The sequence below is a fragment of the Rhinatrema bivittatum genome, chromosome 8 (genome assembly GCF_901001135.1).
Source record: "Rhinatrema bivittatum chromosome 8, aRhiBiv1.1, whole genome shotgun sequence".
Classification (NCBI taxonomy): domain Eukaryota; kingdom Metazoa; phylum Chordata; class Amphibia; order Gymnophiona; family Rhinatrematidae; genus Rhinatrema; species Rhinatrema bivittatum.
Window position 1 is genome coordinate 20145572 of NC_042622.1, and position 16965 is coordinate 20162536.

Consider the following 16965-nt stretch of genomic DNA (forward strand, 5'->3'; position numbering starts at 1 on the left):
TTTGGGGGTCCATTCTCTGGAGCAAAGGATAAGCAGTTGATTATCAGAATTTCTTTAGATATGGACCCAGATTATGACAGACCCGTGGGTTTTATAGGTCATTCAGAGTGGCTATGCCTTAGTTTGCCTGCTGAACTCAGATGCTTTTATGATTTCTCCTTGTCTTTCCTCTCTCTGATGCAAGAGGTATTTCGGGTTGCACTCGGTCATCTGCTAGGCATCAGAGTAGTAGTTTTAGTGCCTATGGTGCAATGGGATCAATGTAGGTATTCCATCTATTAAGTAGTTTTCAAAAAAAAAAAAAGGAAACTTTTGACCTATTTTGGATCTGACGTAAGTCAACAAAAGATTTGAGTATTCCTCACTTTAGAATTGGGGGCCTCTATATCAGTAATGGAGACCAGTAGATCTGTTATAGTAGAGCCACCAAGTGGCTCAGAGACTAAACTGTCTCACTGTTCAACACCAGTCGAAGTTCTTTTAACGATGCAACGAGACATTTTTTAGTATCAATGGGTTTGAAAGAAGCATACTAACATATTCCCTTCTGAGAGAGCACTTTCTTACATTAAGAAGATCTCCCTGATCATCCTTATCTGGATGATTGGTTAGACAGGTCAAAATCAGCCCAGGAAAACAAGCTGGCTACCAGTAATGTTTAATTGACCTGGAGGTACATTTTGACATCAATTGGAGCTGAGTGTTGATGGTACAGAGGACTCAGAGGCTGCAAGTATAGTTGTATTCCTTGAGGGGCATTAAGAGATCCTCTGTATGGAGTTATCTTTTAGAGTTAAGGCACATGGTGGTGGTCTTAGAGCTGGTTCAGTGGGCAAAGGCTCTTATGAGGCCCTTACAAAGAGTCTTGCTTCCAAGTGAGAGCCTTCGTCGCAAAACTGTGCAATTGGTTTCTCTGTTCTAGATCAGGCAGGAGCAGGTTTCAGTTAGTGATTTTTTCCCTTGAACTGGAGAAGGGAGTAGATTTGGAGTCACCGCCTTAAGTGGTAGTGGCGACAAATACCATCTTCTTAGGTTGGAGAGCACATTGCATTGTTTTTTTGTTTTGTTTCTTTTTTTTCCACAGGAAACTTGGTTAGCAGTAGATGCCAAGTGGCTTGGTTGGTGTTGCTCCATTAGGAGCCGGTACTTTGAAATCAAGTCTGGCTGTTGTCGGACAATGCCATAATAGTGGCTGACGTGATTCATCAAGGAGATGCCAAGAGTTCTCATATATCAGCGTAGGTGATAACCATGTGTAAACTGGGAGGAGAAATACCTAAGAGTACTATTGCCATCTTATGTACATGAGATAAAGAAGGTTCAAGTGGACTGTCTCAGCCACATTGTTCTGGATCCTAGACAATGGGAGCTGTTGAAAAGGGATTTTCATCACATTGTGGTGTGTAATAAAATATTGTTAACTTTACCCTTCAGGGGAAATAAGACATACACAATCTACCTTATAAATGGCCTGTGACCGACGGCCCGCAAATGCGCAGTAGAGACCAGCTCTACCGCGCATGTGCGGGCGAGCACGTCGCTCTGAGGCAGCTTCAGAAAGAAAAAAAAATGGCGGCGTCCAGTGGCAGCAGCGGCGGTACCGGCAGCGGGCGGCGACGGCGGTAGCGAGCGGCGGCGGTGGCGACGGCGGTAGCGGGCGGTAGCGAGGGAGGGAGAAGAGAGAGAGAGGGAGGGACGGACTGAGTGGGAGGGAGGGACGGAGAGAGAGAGTGGGAGGGAGTGACTGAGTGAGAGGGAGGGATTGAGTGAGGGGGAGGGACTGAGTGAGAGGGAGGGAGTGGGACTGAGTGAGAGGGAGAGGGGGGACTGAGGGAGGGAGTGGGACTGGGAGAGAGAGGGAGGGAGTGGGACTGGGAGAGAGAGGGAGGGAGTGGGACTGAGGGAGAGTGAGTGGGACTGAGTGAGTGAGAGGGAGGGGGGAGGGAGTGACTGAGTGGGAGGGAGGGATTGAGTGAGGGGGAGGGACTGAGGGAGGGAGTGGGACTGAGGGAGAGGACGGAGGGAGTGGGGACTGAGTGAGAGTGGGACTGAGTGAGAGGGAGGGAGTGAGTGAGACTGAGTGGGAGGGAGGGACTGAGTGATAGGAGAGGGAGGGTGGGGAGGAGTGGGTGAGGGAGGGGGTGGTGAAGAGTGAGGGGAGAGAGAAAGAGGGGGAGGTGAGAGACAGAGGGATGTAGCCCGTTTTAACGGGCTTAACGGCTTGTAGTATATATGTGTATATTGTGGTAAAAGCAATGATTATAATAAATGTAATATAAGCAAAAGCAGTATTCTGTTAAATACAGTGATTAGATAGAGCCACTTATAAGAATGACCCAAAAAGTGAGAAAAAACAAGAGGAAAAGTATTTTACAAGGATATGTCTTCGGTGACTGCTTTGAAAGCAATTAGTTGAGTTCCGGTCTCTCACATGGCTCCCCCTTCAAGCAAGTATGGCAACTCCGGTTGGTTGTGGTCCTGCTGAGAATAGGATGTTGTCTTTCTCAGGAAGTGAGAAGCTCAGTGCTGGAGAATCAGATTAGTTCAAAGTCTCTTCCCTCTGTTGCACTTTTCCTTCCTGGCCAGCTTCCTTTTATAAGGTGTCAAAGGGATCTTTAGTGACACATGTGTAGTTCTTTCTTCTTTCCTCTGTTATAACTGAGTCAGCCAACACCCCCAAACCAGAAAAGACAGAGGGGCCCAGGGGCTAAATGTCTTTACTGAGCAAAATGTAATTCTCTTAGTTCCTCAATTGCTGGTAAATCGAAGTTTTCTATTAAAAGCAGTGTCTGCAAGAGCTATGAAACAGAAATGGGGCTCCATAAGAAAGGCACATACATTTTAAAATATGTTAAAAGCAGCTTTCTATCACATTTGCATCTTTTACAGCTTGTTAATGAGACTTCCCTTCTAAACAAGAGAGCCTCATTTAACTTTCTTCCTGAGCACAGCAATATTCAGCAAACAAAACGGTCTAACAACTTATTTATCTGAATACAATATTTAGCATTTCAGTAATCATTTATGCTTAAGCAATTCACTTGTTTCTCTATGTCCCAATTTCTGCCTCTCTGTTCCTATGTGTCACATCAAGATGTCTTGCAATCCATTATCCCTAAACACTCTTAATACATGGTGTGATGAGGGGAGCCAGTGTTGGAGCTATTGGTGTCCCGTAGGAATACAAATGTATAAAGATTCTATAGCAGAAGACAAGAAAGGACTTCATCGGCTCCCTCGAAAAAGAGAGCATCTTCGTCGGATCCTCAATCCTCCATTCTTGGAGGTAAGGAAATGTCATAACGACAAAGGCCAATGGATTGTCAAAAATCCACAGAGCCAGAAGCACCACAACAGGACATATTGGCGCCAAAAACCTCGGCGCCTACACCTTCTGCGCCTAAGGCGCCGTATGCGCATGAAAAAGTATCGGCGCATAATACTTCGGCGCCTGGAGAGGGATCCGCCGACGACACTTCTGCGTACGACGCCGAAGAACCCTGCGCGCATGGCGCAGAAGAATGCTATGCGCAGGGCACATGCGCGCACGGCGCCGTCGACATCTGCGCATACGGTACCTACATCACTTGCACGCTCGACGCCAATTGTGTCTATGCGCACGGCGCCGAAGACATTGGCGCCGATAACCCTTGCGCGCACGGAAACAGAAGGATATGCACGCAAGTCTACATCCGCGCATAAATCTAAATCCGCGCATAAGAGACGTTATCCTTCACAAGGGTCTTCTTCAGCTTCTCCACCAATGACTTCACCTCGTTCAGGTACTTCCCTTTCTTCGAGAACTGATTCCAAAGAATTTACAATAAAACATAGGAAACAATCACCATCTTCACGTAGAAGTCATACAGACTCATAAGCACTCACGACACTCTCACCATAGAAATTTGGCAAAGAGGAGTGCCAACTTCTAAATCATCTCATATACCACCTTCCAATACCTTCTCACATAGAGAGGTAATACAGGTTGTTTCCTCTAACACTTCTACAGATTCAGAGGATTCGAGGAACATAACGGGCGATAAAATACGAAACGACCGTAAGGTATATAATCCTTCACCTCAGAATACTCCAATGCACCCTAAAGCAGGTGACTCACGAGAACCAGATGGTCGTACAACAATGCCCCCTCGTACAAAAGAGGCATTTTATCAGTTGTCTCAATCCTTAGCAGGATTTTATGAAACTCTTCAGTCATCGTTCAAAATGACTAATATTGCTGCTGACAATTCTCCGGAACACAAGACGCAGATTAATAGAGAACCGTCGGTGGAGCCGCTGACATCTTCCATAACAAACCGACCAGCCTTGCCAAATCATACACAGGATACATCTTTTGATTCTCCTTCACTGCAAACATCCCCATCATCATCTACGGGATTCCCGTCGGATCCACAGGAACAACCTCAGGAACCATACTCCCCTCCGGAAGACCTTACATACCCAAAATTCCTAGAAAAATTGGGTACAATACTGCATCTAGAGGTCCAAAAAGAAGCAGACCCTAGGGCAGAAACCCTTGGTCTCCTAAAGATTTTTGATACTCCAGGGGAACAAACATCTCTTCCACCACAAGAACTCCTGTATTCAGTCTTACAGAAATCCTGGGATGCGCCTTACGCAATCGCAGCCGTTTCCAGGAAAACAGACATAAAATTTCGTATGAAGAAAACATCACCATACTCTCTACCACAATTACCTCATGCTTCGATTTTGGTGGAATTGGTGATGCAAAGATTTAAGAAAACAAAATCACATTCCTCATACCCACCAGGGAAAGACAACAAATATTTAGATGAGTTTGGCAGGAAAATATACCATAACTCAATGTTGAATGCCCGAATTATGCACCATCAGTTCTACATGGTACAATACCTATATGAGCATGCAAGCTATGAAGGGTATGCTTTCCTCGACGGGGGATCAGATACCTCCGCCTCTTCATGACATGGAAGAGTGTTCTCGACACCTTTTGAGGTCGATCTATGAAGCATATGAAACATCCTCCAGGGCATCGGCAACAGCCATTACAGCCCGCAGACTAGCATGGTTACGTTCAAGTTCGATACGTGAAGATTTGCACGAGAAATTAACAAACCTCCCATGTACAGGAGATAACCTGTTCGGAGAAAGATTCCAGGACACAGTAGGTAAACTGAAGGAAGAAGCTCTAGCAATACAATCATTAACATCACATCCTAATTATTCGACCACAAGTCCTTATATTGGATCTACTCGTAGGCAATCATATACCAGGAGACCCTACAGATCTTATCAGTCTTTTCGTACACAAGCATACCCTTCCTACCAGCGTCCTGCTCAACAACAGAATACCTCAAACCAATGTAGAGGTAAACCACGTAACCAGAGACAGCAGGCACAACAGCCGGCTACTGCAACAAAAGCGACTTCATCTTTTTAGTTACTCAGCCACCACCACAACATCAAGCTCCACCCGGCAGGATTCGTTCTTGCCTGGAAGCCTGGGAGAAAATAACATCCGATCAATGGGTTTTGGAGATAGTACGTCACGGTTACCAACTCCAATTTGTCACAAAACCCATATTGCCTCATCTTTCCACACTAAAGATTCACAACCCACAACCACAACTGGGGGAGGAAATTGCTTTGCTTCGCAAACAACAAGCAATTCGACAAATTCACCCAGGCTCCAAATCAGTAGCATTTTATTCCCTATACTTCCTCATACCCAAGAAGTCGGGGGGCCTTCACCCCCATACTAGACTTAAGGGAATTGGAGAAATTCAAAATGGTATCGTTTAAATCAATCCTTCCTCTGATTCAAACCAACGATTGGATGTGTTCCATCGACCTGAAGGATGCTTACACACACATTCCAATCCATCCATCCTCATGGCATTACCTATGCTTTCGCTACAGGCATCAACACTACCAGTACAAAATTCTCCCCTTTTGGACTATCGGCTGCACCCAGGGTATTCACCAAATGCATGATAGTGGTGGTGGCTCATCTCAGACAACAAGGTATAACCATCTTTCCCTATCTGGACGATTGGCTCATAATCGGCCCAACTCCCAACATCTTACTGGATCACCTACATCGGGTGATACAATGCTTACAGGAATTAGGATTAGTGATCAATTTTCAGAAATCACACCTACAACCAACACAGCAGTTACAGTTCATAGGAGCATGCCTGGACACTACTTGCAACAGGGTATACCTACCAGGCGACAGAATATCGCACTTCCGTCACCTTCTACATACATTGAACCATACTCAGAGACCGTCAGCGAGACAAGTGTTGGTAGTCCTGGGCTACATGGCGGCGGTGATTTTCACCGTTCCCAACACCAGGCTACACATGAGACGCCTGCAATGGGGACTAAAACGCCAATGGAAACAACATTCCCAACCATTGACACAGAAGGTTTTGCTGACCGCCGAAATGAAAAAGGATATAGCATGGTGGCTCCTAGACTCCACCCTGTCCAAAGGAGCATTGTTCAGTTCCCCTCCTCACAACGCAGTCTTAACCACAGATGCGTCTCGCAAGGGCTGGGGTGCACACCTCGAGATTTACAAAACACAAGGGTTATGGACAATCTCGGAACAGAACCTGCAAATAAATTTACTGGAACTCGGAGCGATTCGCAATGCATTACGAGTGTTCCAAGACCTCCTGAAAGGACGCAGGGTCATGATCTACACGGACAACCAAGTCTCAATGTTTTACATCAACAAACAAGGAGGATCCGGATCATGGTCCCTTTGCAAGGAGACCCTGATAATTTTCGAACACGCTCACCGGAATTCCATACATCTCCAAGCAACTTACCTACCAGGAGTTGCAAACACAAGAGCGGACAGACTAAGCTGCATCTTTCATCCTCACGAATGGGCACTCAATACAGAAATAGCCCAGGACATATTCATGCAGTGGGGGACACCTTCGATGGATCTCTTTGCAACGGAGATCAATGCTCAAGTTCCCAAAATTCTGCTCGATAAGACCAAGCCAATTCAGGATCGCTCAAGATTCCTTCCTCATTCCGCGGACGACAGGCCTCCTGTATGCCTTTCCTCCCATACCACTCATAACAAGAACAATTCAAAAGTGCATAGCGAACAAAGCTCAACTGATACTCATAGCCCCGGCCTGGCCGAGGCAACCATGGTATAGTTTCCTTCTCCGGCTATCCATCATGGATCCAATTCGATTACCGGATCGCCAAGATCTTCTCTGCCAACATCAAGGGACACTTCTGCACCCACTAGACTCATCTCTACACTTGACAGTGTGGAGATTGAGAGGCTCCTTCTGACAGAACAAAGAGTTTCCACTTCAGTTCAATTAATTTTGTTAGAATCTAGGAAACTCAACCAGGAAAAAGTATAGCTACAAATGGAAACGTTACTCTACCTGGTGCACTTCCAAAGGTGTACCACCATTGGACTTCTCTCCGGAGTTGCTCATTGATTATCTTCATACACTATATATAGATGGTCTAGCAACATCATCCATCAGAGTTCACCTCAGAGCCATAGGTGCCTATCATAGACCAATTAACGATGTTCCTATATCCAATCACCCATTACTGTCTCGTTTCATGAAGGGGTTAACTCACATTCGTCCTCTGGTATCTAAACCTCCAGTTCCATGGAACCTCAACATAGTTCTGGAACAGCTCATGCTTTCCCCATTTGAACCCATGGACTCGGCGCACATAAAATACCTCACATGGAAAGTGGTATTCCTAGTTGCAGTAACATCAGCATGAAGAGTTAGTGAGTTGCAGGCATTGGTCCATTATCCTCCATATTTGCAATTTCATCACCAAAAGTTAGTTCTCCGAACTCACCCATCCTTCCTACCAAAAGTGGTTTCCCATTTCCATCTCAATCAGACCATGGAATTACCCACCTTTTTCCTTACACCTCATGCAAATGATAGGGAAAAACTACTGCACACACTAGATTGTAAAAGAGCTTTAGTACACTACAAAGAAAGAACAAACTCGGACTCCCGTGTTTCTCAACTCTTTGTCTCCTTTGACCCGAAGGCACCTGGATTACCAGTGGCTAAACGCACCATCTCCAGCTGGATAGTACAGTGCATCAAATTCTGCTATGATAAACAGAATTTATAATTACATTCTACTCCTAAAGCTCACCAAGTCAGAGCAGTAGCAGCCTCCTTGACACACCTTAAGAATGTACAACCCATAGACATTTGCAAGGCAGCAACATGGTCATCGCTTCATACCTTCACATCTCACTACTGCCTTGATCAACAAGCAGCCACTGATGCGAAGATAGGGCAAGCAATACTGCAATCTCTATCCTCCTGTCCACAGTGACTGCCACACTGTCAAAGATCACGTACAAACATATATATCATAAACAACTTGATCGGGAGCTTGGGACTCCCATGACAGCATGGCTAATTCAGCCCTGCTATCGTCGGGAAAAAGCAAGTTTGCTTACCGTAAACAATGTTTTTGTAGATAGCAGGATGAATTAGCCATGCTGACCCACCCTCCTCCCTGGCAGTCACCAAGTCTTCGACTACACTAAGGCTTAATCACAGACTGAGGAGATTCCGTTACTTTCCTGCGCGGGAACACACACTCAGTCGCAGAGAGCAAAGCTCTGTTCTCTGCTTTGACAAGCTCCGCCTCCTGGGCCTGATTGACAGATCCCATGACAGCATGGCTAATTCATCCTGCTATCTACGGAAACATTGTTTACGGTAAGCAAACTTGCTTTTCCTTCCTTCCATAGAGAGTTGCATGGGGAAGTGTATTTGCTACTTCATTCTTTGGACTTGCAGAATATTTTATTGTAGAATTAAGGTCATGAATGGTTTCAGAGGATCGATTATCTTTTTGTCCTCCATGCATGGACATTTAAGAGGGATGTGGCTATGAAAGCTTGATTGACATGCTGATTTTAAAGAAGTCAATTGTGTGGCCTATGTAGTTAGAGGAATACCACTTCCAAACAGGGTGCAAGCGTTTCCTGGATCCAGCTTTGGTTGGTTTCACCTCTGAAGAGTTACAAAGCAGTGACCTGGTTTTCTTTGCATTCTTTTGGGCTACTTTATCGTCTCAACATTCGAACCAGGGAGGAAGCATCCTTTGATTTGATGGTCTCGAGAGTAGGTTTGGCAGTGTCCCACTCACTCGAGGTATAGCTTGGGTACATACTATGCATTTGGACTGGTCTGGCTGGATGAAGAAGAGGGAGAAATTAGTTCTTACCTGATCCTTTCCTTGATTCCAGCCAGACCAGTCCAGGACCCTCCTTTATCCACCAAACATGTGATATTCTATAATTATTTCTTTTCAGAAAATGTAGATACATTCTTAATGAAACTTTCGGTGGATAAGGTAAGGGGATATTAATCTGGTTTATTCTAATTGTGGCGTTTTATTGGTATGTTTGTGATTCTCCCTTGGAAATCCCCTGGTTTGGAGGAGGGGGAAGTTTGTTTTCAATATGTTATTCTTAGCTTGTTACAGGATAGTGGCAGACTGAAGGCAGCATGGGAGCTTATTTAAGGTGACATCAGAAAGCTTGTTAATCTCTGCCTCTGTCTGCTGGTTGGGGAACGTAACCCATGTGTTTGAACTGGTCTGGCTATTCAAGGAAAGGAAATTAGCAGGTAAGAACTAATTTCTCCTTTGTGTTGTTGCTATTTGTACCTTTTGCAGGTGGTGATAGAGGAGGAATGTATGCCTGTGGATCAGTTTGTCATGCACTTGCTACCCAGTCTTTTAAGTCTTGCCTCTGATCCTGTGCCTAATGTTAGAGTTCTACTAGCCAAGGCTCTGAGGCGAACGCTTCTAGAAAAAGGTAATTTCCCAAGCTCTTGGCACATAACCTTCGCAGATTAATTCCTTTCATTTGAAGCAAGGTAAGGTGTTTAAGCAGTAAAGTGCAGCCTAACAGGATGTAATCAGTGAGAAAAGGACTCGTAGTAACACAGAAAATGTTAGCAGGTAAGGACCTGCACATTTGAACCTGCCCATGTGTGACTACAGACCTTAATCTCTGGATTTTTCCTTCTCTTTCCCATTCACCAAGGACCCTTTGGTCTGTATGAAGTTTGCTTGAATTTTGTCATTATTAAACCCTATGCCATTCATGTATCAACAGTAGTTGCTTTATTTGATGAAAAACATGGTGTCTGTCTGCAGATAGAGTCCCATCAGCAGGATTGGTGTAAGGGTCTTAGGCACCCTAGGTGAATCTTCAGTCTTGTGCCCTTTCCCCCACCACCACCATTTTATCTACCCCTGCCATAGTACTCACCATCTCTTCTGTACTTTTCCTCCCTACAGCATTCTCTCTTGCCCTTCCGACCCTTGCCCAGCATACTAACATCACCCCATTCTTTGCCTTCTTTCTGCAGCAATGCCCCCATTCTCACCAGAGTGTATCACTCTCCTTCTACTCCTCTCCCTCCACCCCTCACCTGCTTGGTTCTCCCTCTCTCTCTCCACCCAGCACACACTATTGCCACTTCTCTTCACCACTCCCCACGTTTACCCAGCATTCATTTGGTGCTTCCTTTCTAAGCATGGCAACTCCAGGCTCGGGAACTCCAATATATTCATCTGTTAGCAGAATGGACTCAGGGGTGGCATGGATCTCTGCACCATTTGGCTGCTGGCGGGATGTATTCCACCTCCTGCATTCTTCAGTCTGTGGCCAGTGCTGGCTCTGCAAGTATTTTTATAACTCGCGGGTTGGCATGTCTGATGTCCTGATTACTGATCTCATGTTATATAAGATCATTGGTCGGGAAGTGCTGGCCGCAAGTTTTTTGGTGTCTTAAAAGTGAGCAGGCAGCATTTGGAGGTCTCTGGGATTTTTCCCCTTCTCCCCACAAGACGTTCTAGGCAGCTACTTAGCTTGCCTAATGGAAGAGCTAGCCCTGCCCATCAGTCCCTGTTTTTGGCACGAATTCCTCTAAATAAATGTTTACTTTTAATATTCTGGCTCTGTTACCTATGGTACTCTGATATATACCCCCTTTGAATATATACCCCCTTTGAATATATATACCCCCTTTGAATATATACCCCCTATACATTCCCCCTTTGAAAAAAGCCCACCTCTCCTCTACTAGGGACCGTGCACTATCCATTGCAGGCCCTAAACAATGGAACGCCCTCCCTACCACTCTCAGGCTAGAGCCATGTTACGCCAAGTTCAGAAAAAAACTTAAAACATGGCTCTTCCGACAAGCCTACCCTGATTAAGTACACCGACTTCTGCAAGTATCTTGCCTACGCCTTGTATATTCCTGTAAATAGTCCGTTGCAGTTTTTATTTATTGCTTTAATTCCTCCACCTCCTGCTCTTTGTATACTCCTCCTTGTTCGCCCTCCCTGTTCATTGTAATTTCTACCTTTAAAGTTACATTGTAAACCGGTATGATGTATGCATACTAATACCGGTATATAAAAGTTTTTAAATAAATAAATAAATAAATATACAGTTTCCCTGTACGTACCCGGATCAATCCACACAGTGGGTTGAGCCTCCTGACCAGCAGATGGAGACAGAAAAATTGAAAGGGTATCCTATATCAGGACAGTGCCAACCCTGCGTCCCTTCAGTATTTCTCTGTCTCTAGCAGATGAAGGCAGTTGAACCTGCGGTTCCCTAGACTTCCCTAGATCTGTTTTTTCTCTCTCTGTGGTGATTTTCGCTGTTCTTCCCTCTGGGTTGCTTCCAGGATCAAGCAAGTAATTCTCATTTGATTTAAAAAAATAAAAATAAAATAAAAAAGGAAATCAAGCCTTCTGCACAAGTGAGACAGTGCTGTCTCACAGCTCTTACTGGGTCCCAGGGGGGAATTTTCCCCTTGAGTGGTTCAGCCTGAGACCCCTTTCCCAGTGACAGTCTGCCTGGCTTACAGGGGTGATACTGGTGGTCCAGTCACTCCCCTTTTCTCCCTAGTATGACCCTTGAGATGCCTTTGCCTCGGGTCCCTCAGCAGAGACATGTTTTTTTTTTTCCTCTGCTCTTGTTCAGTTTAAATAAAGGCAAAAAAAAACCCAAAACGGGTCTGAAGCCTTTTCTCCATGTTTATTCTTGACCAGCACTTACAGGGGGAAGGAGCGTTGTAGGGTTCGTTCCCTTCTTACCGCTTGCATTCTGCCAGGCTCAGCTGATTCGGCTCCATTTTTTTCTTACTGTGTGTTTCCCTCTGCACTGTCTCTGCATTCAGCGGCTTGTTTAGCCTGCGGAGAGCCTGCATCGCGGCTCTCCCGCGACGGGCTGTGCGCCTTCTGTCTGCCCGACGAGGAGGGACCCGGTCGGGCAGACAGAAGGAGGGACCCAGTTGGGCGGTAAAGCGGGTCGCAAGGTCATCTCCCTCACAAAAAAACCGTGGGAACGGCAGACATTTTGTCTTCTGATCTCCCTGCAAATCCAGGACCTGAGGGGGATAAAGAGCTGGTTTTTAATACTTCTCTGCCAGAATTGAGTCCCGCGAACTCCCCGGTTGCAGTCCCTGACACCTCCCCCCCCCCTCTGAGGCCCCCCCTCCTTTGCCCGGGAAGGTGCAACATCATTTTTCAACGGAATTTGTCTTGTTAACGCACAAATCTTTTTTTTTAGCTAGTCTGGAGGAGCAGACTGATTCCCCCCCCCCCCCCCCGGCAAAAATCCCTCGAGTCACCACCGGGCAGGGCCCTAGGACCCCGGATGTTCCCGGCACTAACAGGGTCAGGACTGTACCGGGCATACCGGATCCTTCGGACTCTCTTCCTCCCTCTCTTTTACCGGATCCAGACCCAGACACAGAGTTTCACTTCCGAAGCCGCCGGTCGACGGGGACGACCTGAGCGTCCTCAGTCTATTCTAAAGGGAGGAGCTTGATCCGCTCATTCCTTTTGTCTTGGATGAACTTGGTATAGAGGTCCCCCGGAAGAACCCACCACCACCTCTACTTCACGTACCGTGGACCCGTCCTAGCGGGACTGAGGGCTCCGCCATGTACCTTCCCATTCCACCCCATGATGATGCAACTTCTGATTCAGGAGTGGGAGTCCCCAGAAGCAGGTCTTTGGGTTGGAAGAGCCATGGATAAGTTTTATCCTGTGCCAGATCAATGTCTAGAGATGCTTAAGGTACGTAAGGTAGATGCCTCGGTTTCCACGGTCACCAAACGCACCACCATCGCAGTGGTAGGGGAGACTGCATTGAAAGATCTTCAGGATCGTAAATTGGAGCTTCATCTCAAGAGGATCTTTGAGGTTCTGGCTCTGGGAGTTCGGGCGACAGTCTGTGGCAGTCTCATGCAGTGGGCAAACCTCAGGTGGGTTCAACAATTACTCAGCACCCAGGACCTCCCGTCTGCAGAGATGGAACAGGCGGAGCGGCTGGAAGCCTTGGTTGCATATGGGGTGGATGGCCCTCTATGATCTTCTCAGGGTACAGGTTAGAGACATGCTCTCGGCAGTGTCAGCCAGATGACTTCTCTGGCTGCAGAATTGGGCGGCGGACTCCTCTTCTAAATCGCAGTTGGGCACTCTCCTCTTCAAGGGTAAGTTGCTTTTTGGTGAGGACTTGGAACAGCTTATCAAATCCTTGGGCGACAACAAGGTTCATAAGCTGCCTGAGGACTGCCCTAAACAGTCCAGGTCATATTTTCCGTCGTACTCTCGCTTCAGGGGGCAGCGCAGGTACAACAAGCCGAAAGGAGCCTTCCATCAGAACACCTCCACTAGATCTCAAGCATGGTTGCATTCCTTTTGGGGACGAAGACCCTTCCGAGACAGCCCCACCACAAAGCCTTTGCAATGAGATACGGCCGGCCCATTCCTCCGTTCCAGATTTAGGTGGTCGGCTGTCCCTATTTCTTGAGGAATGGGTCAAAAATACTTCGGATCAGTGGGTCCACGAGGTGATCGAAAGAGGCTACGCTTTAGAATTTGCTTGGGATCTCCCGGACCTCTACTTAATCTCTCCCTGAGGAACTCTGAAGCAACCAGCGGTGTGCAAGACTCTCGACAGGCTGCAGGCACTCCGAGCCATAGTCCCGGTCCCTCCACAGGAACAGGGGTCGGCCAGTATTCCATCTACTTTCAAAAGGGAAGCTTTGAGAAAATGAGAAAAATTGTCAGAAAAAAACTGAAAGGAGCAGCTACAAAAGTAAAAAGTGTGCAAGAGGCGTGGTCATTGTTAAAAAAAAAAAAAAAAACAAACCATTCTGGAAGCACAGTCCAGATGTATTCCACACATTAAAAAAGTTGGAAAGAAGGCAAAACAATTACCGGCATGGTTAAAAGGGGAGGTGAAAGAAGCTATTTTAGTCAAAAGATCTTCATTCAAAAATTGGAAGAAGGATCCAACAGAAGAAAATAGGATAATGCATAAACGTTGGCAAGTTAAATGTAAGACATTGATAAGACAGGCTAAGAGAGAATTTGAAAAGAAGTTGGCCGTAGAGGCAAAAACTCACAGTAAAAACTTTTAAAAAAATATATCCGAAGCAGAAAGCCTGTGAGGGAGTCACAGGCTTTCTGCTTAGATGATTGAGGGGTTAAAGGGGCTCTTAGAGAAGATGATCGAGGGGTTAAAGGGGCTCTTAGAGAAGATAAGGCCATCGCGGAAAGATTAAATGATTTCTTGGCTTCGGTGTTTACTGAAGAGGATGTTGGGGAGGTACCCGTAATGGAGAAGGTTTTCATGGGTAATGATTCAGATGGACTGAATCAAATCTCGGTGAACCTAGAAGATGTGGTAGGCATGATTGACAAACTGAAGAGTAGTAAATCACCTGGACCGGATGGTATATAGCCCAGAGTTCTGAAGGAACTAAAAAATGAAATTTCAGACCTATTAGTAAAAATTTGTAACCTATCATTAAAATCATCCATTGTACCTGAAGACTGGAGGATAGCAAATGTAACCCCAATATTTAAAAAGGGCTCCAGGGGCGATCCAGGAAACTACAGACCGGTTAGCCTGACTTCAGTGCCAGGAAAAATAGTGGAAAGTGTTCTAAATCACAGAACATATAGAAAGACAAGGTTTAATGGAACAAAGTCAGCATGGCTTTACCCAAGGCAAGTCTTGCCTCACAAATCTGCTTCACTTTTTTGAAGGAGTTAATAAACATGTGGATAAAGGTGAACCGGTAGATGTAGTATACTTGGCTTTTCAGAAGGCTTTTGACAAAGTTCCTCATGAGAGGCTTCTAGGAAAAGTAAAAAGTAATGGGATAGGTGGCGATGTCCTTTTGTGGATTGCAAACTGGCTAAAAGACAGGAAACAGAGAGTAGGATTAAATGGACAATTTTCTCAGTGGAAGGGAGTGGAGTGCCTCAGGGATCTGTTTTGGGACCCTTACTTTTCAATATATTTATAAATGATCTGGAAAGAAATAAGACAAGCGAGATAATCAAATTTGCAGATGATACAAAATTGTTCAGAGTAGTTAAATCACAAGCAGATTGTGATAAATTGCAGGAAGACCTTCTGAGACTGGAAAACTGGGCATCGAAATGGCAGATGAAATTTAATGTGGATAAGGGCAAGGTGATGCATATAGGGAAAAATAACCCATGCTATAGTTACATAATGTTAGGTTCCATATTAGGTGCTACAACCCAGAAAGAGATCTAGGCGTCATAGTGGATAACACATTGAAATCGTCGGTTCAGTATGCTGCGGCAGTCAAAAAAGCAAACAGAATGTTGGGAATTATTAGAAAGAGAATGGTGAATAAAATGGAAAATGTCATAATGCCTCTGTATCGCTCCATGGTGAGACTGCACCTTGAATACTGTGTACAATTCTGGTCGCCGCATCTCAAAAAAGATATTGCGATGGAGAAGGTACAGAGAAGGGCTACCAAAATGATAAGGGGAATGGAACAGCTCCCCTATGAGAAAAGACGAAAGAGGATAGGACTTTTCAGCTTGGGAGAAGAGACAGCTGAGGGGGGACATGATAGAGGTGTTTAAAATCATGAGAGGTCTAGAACGGGTAAATGTGAATCTGTTATTTACTCTTTCAGATAATAGAAAGACTAGGGGGCACTCCATGAAGTTAGCATGTGGCACATTTAAAACTAATCGGAGAAAGTTCTTTTTCACTCAATGCACAATTAAACTTTGGAATTTATTGCCAGAGGATGTGGTTAGTGCAGTTAGTATAGCTGTGTTTAGAAAAGGATTGGATAAGTTCTTGGAGAAGTCCATTACCTGCTATTAATTAAGTTGACTTAGAAAATAGCCACTGCTATTACTAGCAATGGTAACATGGAATAGACTTAATTTTTGGGTACTTGCCAGGTTCTTATGGCCTGGATTGGCCACTGTTGGAAACAGGATGCTGGGCTTGATGGACCCTTGGTCTGACCCAGTATGGCATGTTCTTATGTTCTTACTTCATCGTCTCCAAAAAGGACGGCTCTTTTCGTCCAATCCTGGATCTCAAGAGAGTCAACATGACACTCAAGGTTCCCCACTTTCGCATGGAGACCCTGAGGGCGGTCATAGCGGCGGTTCGCACAGGCGAATTTCTCGCCTCCCTCGATTTGACGGAGATCTACCTTCACATCCCGATTCGCCAGGAACATCAAAATTTTCTTCGTTTCAGCATTCTGGGACGTCACTATCAGTTTTGGGTACTCCTGTTTGGCCTTGCCACAGCTCCGCGCACATTTACCAAGGTTATGGTGGTAGTGGCGGCCTTCCTCCGGTGGGAGGGAGTCCTAGTCCTGGACAACTGGCTCATTCGGGCAAAGTCGTAGGAGCTGTGCGTGACAGCGGTCAACTGGGTCTTGTCGGTCCTCACCTCCCTCGGGTGGACAATCAAATTTTCAAGAGCAACCTCAAGCCCTCTCAAGTACTCGAATTCTTAGGAGCGCACTTCGACACCTGCGTGGGCAAAGTGTTCTTACCCGAGGCTCGTGCGCTCAAGCTTATGGATCAAGT

At 45.7% G+C, this 16965-nt stretch overlaps 1 protein-coding gene across 3 annotated transcripts in view; it reads left to right on the forward strand.

Annotated features, from left to right (window-relative positions):
* The window catches only part of LOC115097178 (serine/threonine-protein phosphatase 4 regulatory subunit 1-like), a 173584-nt gene that overhangs the window by 152216 nt on the left and 4403 nt on the right, over positions 1–16965 (forward strand). For 2 of the 3 annotated variants that reach the window (XM_029612752.1, XM_029612753.1), the window contains exon 19: positions 9718–9859. The exons of the other annotated variant lie outside the window; for it this stretch is intronic. In XM_029612752.1, coding sequence (XP_029468612.1) covers positions 9718–9859 — 142 coding nt within the window. The remainder of the gene's footprint in view (positions 1–9717; positions 9860–16965) is intronic. 3 annotated transcript variants of the gene reach the window in all.